We start from the raw sequence: 5,658 nt of genomic DNA, 5'->3' as shown, positions 1-5,658 counted from the left end.
TCCATGGCGGAGGCGGAGGACTAGGTAGTACCTCAGCGACTTGCGATGGAGAAGAGGAGCTCTTTCGTGTCCATGCTGGCTGGCGCCGACGCAGAAGAGGAGGTCTATCCTGTCCATGGAAGCGGAGGCGAAAAACAAGGTAGAGGGAACATGGTGAATGGAATATTTATACTTAGGTTAGCAAGTGGAAATGTTAATTTTAAAACTAATTAATAAAAATCGAGAACCCATTTAAACAAATAGCTTTCGTAGCTAGTTCGACTCTCAACGAAAGCAGCATGTCATATTGGTTTACTGTTTTTTTTCCACACTGACTGCTGCTTAACGAAAGCAGCACGTTGTTTTGGTTTGCTCCCTTTTTGTATTGTTTTTTTCCACACTGACTTTTGCTTCATTGTTTTTTTGTTCTTTTTTCACACTGATTGCTCCTTCATTGTTTTTTTGTTTTTGTTTTTTGCATTTTTTTCCCACGCTGAATGCTGCTTCGTTGTTTTTTTTCACACCAAGAGCATGTTTGAATGCACCCAACTAAATTTCAAAGTAAAACTTTAGACAGCTAAAAGTTTCTCGGCTATACTTTAGCTGGGGTATTTAGATGCTCTAGTTAATAGACTCAGTTAAATTCATGCAATTAGTTTTATAATTAGTCTAGTTTAATACTCCTAGCAGCTAAATTACATGACCAAACTGCTGCTTCATTTTTTTTTTTTTTTGCTTTTTTCATTGGTTTTTTACACTGACTCCTGCTTCATTGTTTTTTTTTCACACTTACTGCTGCTTCATTTTTTTTTTCGCACCGACTGCTGAACTTGTTTTTTGTTTTTTTCCTACTCTGCCAGCAGTCAATACTGCCTAGTTATCATTTTTCTTTCACTCTCGGGCTGCCTCCACGGCTCCACTGACGACTGCTGCGCCATGGCCGGCGCCGGCGGTGACTGCTGCTTGCTCCGCCTTCCCGACGACTCCCTCTTCCTCGGTCTCGACTGCTCCACCCAGTAAGCTCCCTTTCCTGCTCTTCTGCTCAAGCTTAGTCAAGCCTCGTCGCTCGCTTCTTGACTTGCTAGCTCTCCACCGGACCACCCCCATTGCCGGCTGCTGCTGTCGCTTCGCTTGCTTCACTACTGCGCTGACCTCAAACCAACCAACCAGGTCGCTCAAGGCCACGGTGCTGGACGCCGGCCTGGGCATCGTGGCCACCGACTCCGTCCACTTCGACTCGGACCTGCCGCACTACGGCACCCGCGGCGGCGTCCTCCGAGACCAAGACCCCGCCGAGCGGGGCCGCATCGTGTCGCCGCCGCTCATGTGGGCGGAGGCGCTGGACCTGCTCCTCGGGAGGCTGCGGTCGCGCTCCGACCTCCGCCGCGTCGCCGCAGTCTCCGGCTCTGCGCAGCAGCACGGCAGCGTGTACTGGGCCAAGGGCGCCGCTGCCGCGCTGTCCGCCCTGAACCCCGCCGCCAGCGAGGACCTGGCGCCGCAGCTCGCGGCCGCGGGTGCCCTCGCGGCGCCGGAGTCTCCCGTGTGGATGGACAGCAGCACCGCGGCGCAGTGCCGGGAGGTGGAGGCGGCCATGGGCGGGGCCCTGCGCCTGGCGAGGCTCACGGGGTGCCGCGCGCACCGGCGCTGCACGGGGCCGCAGATACGGAAGATGCACCAGACCCGGCCGCAGGTGTATGAGGCCACCGAGAGGGTCTCGCTGGTGAGCTCGTTCATGGCGTCGCTGCTCGTTGGCGGGTACGCCTGTATCGATGAGACCGATGGAGCCGGGATGAACATCATGGACATCAACACGCGCCAGCTGCTCCAGGACGCTCTTCAGGTTCTCTTGTTGTTCATGTTTCCCTTCACTGATTCAGAGTTTCAGACTTGAGACTTGCAATTGTGTTCACCACTGCAGATTGCAATTGTAACTAAAATGATGGAAGTGGCACATACTAGAATTAAGCCCAATCAGCTCAAAGAAGAATTAAGCTCAGTTCAACATTTTTACATTTCAATTTTGTAGGCTATGGCTCCAAATTTGGAAGAGCGGATTGGGAAACTAGCACCAGCACATGCTGTGGCTGGAAAGATAGCTCCGTATTTTGTTCAGAGGTAAATACAACTGAATATCTTTCCTTTCTTGGTGTCTGTTTGTGTCCACAACTTCACATCTTCAAAGGTCAGATAATGTGAACAAGCTGTAGCAACTTTTTGATCATTGTTTACTCGTGAAATCAGCTTGTTAGATTGAATACTCCTGTTTATATGTTCTTGCAGATTTCAGTTTTCAAGCAACTGTCTAGTTATTCAGTGGTCAGGCGACAACCCCAATAGCCTTGCAGGTACTTAGGTTCATCCAAATCTTCTGCATTCAAATTCTTAGTATGTTCTGATGTTTGTTTGTCTAGATAAAAGAATGACCAAATTAATTGGGCCATATATATGTTAAGATTGCTTGCATTCTGCAAATTTAAAAAGTGCTTTTGGCTTCCATACATGTGTGATTGTGCAGGCTTAACTTTGAGCAATCCTGGTGATCTAGCAATCAGCCTTGGGACAAGTGATACGGTAATCGTCTACCACCTTGCTTTGTTACAATTTTTTTGTTGACTTATTTCCCAAGAGTTATTACTAAAAGGAAAACATGTAACAGTACATATTATGATCTGGTTCTGAAATTGGCAAAACGTGCAAACTGAACCTTACTTCTACTACATTGGATCAGTTAGTAAAAGAATATTGGAAAATATACTCAATATGTGACATTGTTTCATTCTGTATGGTTCGGTATTAACCACTGGTGCTGGTTGTGGTGCCTCTATGGCCCCTTTCAGGTTTTCGGGGTCACCGATTCACCTGAACCAAGCCTAGAAGGAAACATCTTTCCTAATCCAGTCGATCCCAAGACCTACATGGTTCTGCTTTGCTATAAAAATGGATCTCTAACACGAGAAGGTATGGTTTGCTAGTGACTTCTATTGCGCTCCACCCCCTTACTAATACATACATTTTGTTCAGACCTCCGCAATCGTTATGCTGAGAGATCTTGGGATCTGTTCAACAGGTTGCTTGAGGAAACAGCCCCCTTGAATGGTACACCATTCTATTATTGCTTCATCATTCCATTTACTAAAGAATTGATTGCCTAGTTTCTTTAAGCATAACTAAATGCGAGTTTGTGTTTATACAATGGACAACAGAGAATATGTTGGGGAACTGAGATAACTGCTTGGCAAGAAATCATGGCATAACATCATATTTCAACCACTCAGTTTACAGCCTTGCAATAATTGGCAACTCAGTGCAGTTTTATAGTTATGCCTTTTGATCCCAACATGGCTAATGCAGTTACTACATAAAGCTCGCCTTTCCTTCATGTTCACAATAGATGCTTGCATTGACCACACAAAAGTAACTTTCCTGAAGATTCCTGGACTTATATTTTCCTGCTTTTGCAGGAGGGAAGTTGGGATTTTACTACAAGGAACATGAGATTCTCCCACCACTTCCAGGTTAGTTTTGTCCTTATATTTTTTTCCCTTTCATAATTCAATCTTCATCTCGGTGCTCATTTAGATTAGATGCTCACCGACATGCATAGTTGGATTTCACCGGTACGTTCTCAAGAACTTCACTAGTGGACCTTTGGACGAGATGGTGGAAGAAGAAGTTGACAAGTTTGATCCTCCTTCAGAGGTTTGAAGACCACAGAACCTGTAAATCGAACTGTTTGACATGCTCATTTAATTAACAGCCATGATTTAGGTGCGTGCGATAATTGAAGGGCAGTTCATGTCCATGAGGGGCCATGCTGAGCAATGTGGCCTGCCAGTACCTCCAAAACGGATTATAGCAACCGGTGGTGCGTCCTCAAACCCAACAATTCTCAAGATAATGGCATCTATTTTTGGTTGTCCTGTGTACACTTCCCAAAGATCAGGTATGCACAGCCCTTACATGAGATATACTGATGTGCCTGCTTACATATTAATATGCTTATACTCCTTAAGAACATAGTGCTCATATGCTTGTCTCGGTATCCATTCCTGCTCAAACAATATGATGAACAGTGATTATTCTACTTATAATTAAGCTAGTTGTTGTGCATGTTCGCAAATTCTTCTTCTCTATGTTCATTTTCTTTTTAATTTGCTTGCTATTTCTGATACACCTATATTATATCTCATTCAATCAATGCAGACTCTGCTTCTTTGGGTGCTGCTCTGCGAGCAGCCCATGGGTGGCTTTGTAAGCAGCAAGACGAGTTCGTGCCATTCTCATGTGTGTACTCAGGAAGATTGGATGGAACATCACTTGGCATGAAGTTGTCTGTTCCTTTTGGGGACTGTGAGGGAGACACGGAGCTTCTGAACAACTACACATTGCTAGTTAAGAAGAGGTTGGAGATTGAGCAGAAGCTCATTGAAAGGTTTGATGGACGGGAGTGAAGTGATTGCTAGTTAAAATCTCTCTGTTGATTATTGATGATAAGAATGGGCTATCTTCTACACATGTGTCGCTTAAAATTGAGTCAAATGTGCAGTAGCTGCAGAACCATTACCATGTAATTGTAACCATTAAAAATAATACATTAGCCTACTAGGACCGAGTTCATAATTAGCTGAGTATATTTACTCATTTTGCTAATTTCTTTTTATGTTAATTTTGAGTCAGATGTAGCCCTTTCTCATTCTTCCGTCAATTTTGCACTGCATTAACTCTTTGCTGGCTATTGTTTTTTCCTAAAAAAATCTATGCTGGCTGACGCTGACCACTATACTTGACACAGCTCGGAAATGGCTCATATCACCTTTTAGTCATAGGATGTGTAGGCTGACTATGTATATAGTATCCTACAACATATTCGGCCTATTTTCATGGATCAACACCACCTGCATATTCATTCATCATTGAAAAGTCAGAATGCTGAGATGACACTGTCATGATCGAAACAGGATTTGTTCACTGATGGAAGAAATGCAAATGCCATGCATGTTATGCTGGTGAATGGCATCCTACTCAACATGGTGAGGTTGCAGCAAGGACGGCCACCAAATTTGCAAGATCTAGTTGGGAGCTACTACTGCTACTTACCACTGCAAGCATGCACTGCTCCCACTTGTAAATTTTAGTGGATTCCTATTGCCACTACACTACACGTCTACACCTGCCTCTCTTGTGTGTGCACCATGGCCACTATCGACGGCTCGTGAAAGAAACACTCAAGCACACCAAGATACCTATGCCACAATTTCCTTGCAAAACACAAGCTCATATTTTTCCCCCATTTGTAAAACGAAAATTATTGCTCTAAGTGTTGATGTTTTTTTTTCCATTTGCCATTTCATATTGCATTTTCCTTTGTAAAATTTTTGTTGTTCTAAGTGCTATATATTTGCGACGTGTGAAGTATAATCCATGATAGTCTTAACTTAAGCATCCTGGGACAAAAGGTTCAAACTGAGGTACCATCATGCTTTATGTTTTTTTCAAGGATTAGAATAACCCAAATGAACTAAAATATGTTTACTCGCACTTTTTTTTTACCAAAAATAAAAGGAGTCGCCTTATCTGGACTTGTGATTTTTCTGTATAACTGAATGTATCAAAGAATCATATGAAAATGCTTGAAAACGAAATTGTGAAAGTGACTACAATTTTTTGAAAGAAGAAAGT

The 5,658-nt window shown here is 43.8% G+C and overlaps 1 protein-coding gene across 3 annotated transcripts; it reads left to right on the top strand.

Annotated features, from left to right (window-relative positions):
• Window positions 1-881: 881 nt before the first annotated feature.
• On the top strand, window positions 882-5,266 carry LOC136508992 (xylulose kinase 2-like). 3 transcript variants are annotated; one of them, XM_066503777.1, is made up of 12 exons: window positions 882-995; window positions 1,150-1,819; window positions 2,006-2,094; window positions 2,260-2,324; window positions 2,495-2,550; window positions 2,817-2,937; window positions 3,001-3,075; window positions 3,441-3,494; window positions 3,584-3,678; window positions 3,772-3,922; window positions 4,183-4,411; window positions 4,938-5,266. In XM_066503777.1, exons 1-12 carry the CDS (start codon window positions 916-918, stop codon window positions 4,987-4,989), a joined length of 1,737 nt encoding a protein of 578 aa, XP_066359874.1. In that variant the 5' UTR covers window positions 882-915; the 3' UTR covers window positions 4,990-5,266. The 3 variants fall into 3 exon arrangements, with proteins under 3 accessions (XP_066359874.1, XP_066359875.1, XP_066359873.1); XM_066503778.1 differs by having other exon boundaries at window positions 3,748-3,844; XM_066503776.1 differs by having other exon boundaries at window positions 3,748-3,922.
• The last annotated feature ends 392 nt before the right edge of the window (window positions 5,267-5,658 follow it).

Source organism: Miscanthus floridulus, chromosome 15, assembly GCF_019320115.1.
Source record: "Miscanthus floridulus cultivar M001 chromosome 15, ASM1932011v1, whole genome shotgun sequence".
Lineage (NCBI taxonomy): Eukaryota > Viridiplantae > Streptophyta > Magnoliopsida > Poales > Poaceae > Miscanthus > Miscanthus floridulus.
Note: the sequence above shows the minus strand (reverse complement) of the source record. Positions and strands in the feature narration are given on the sequence as shown.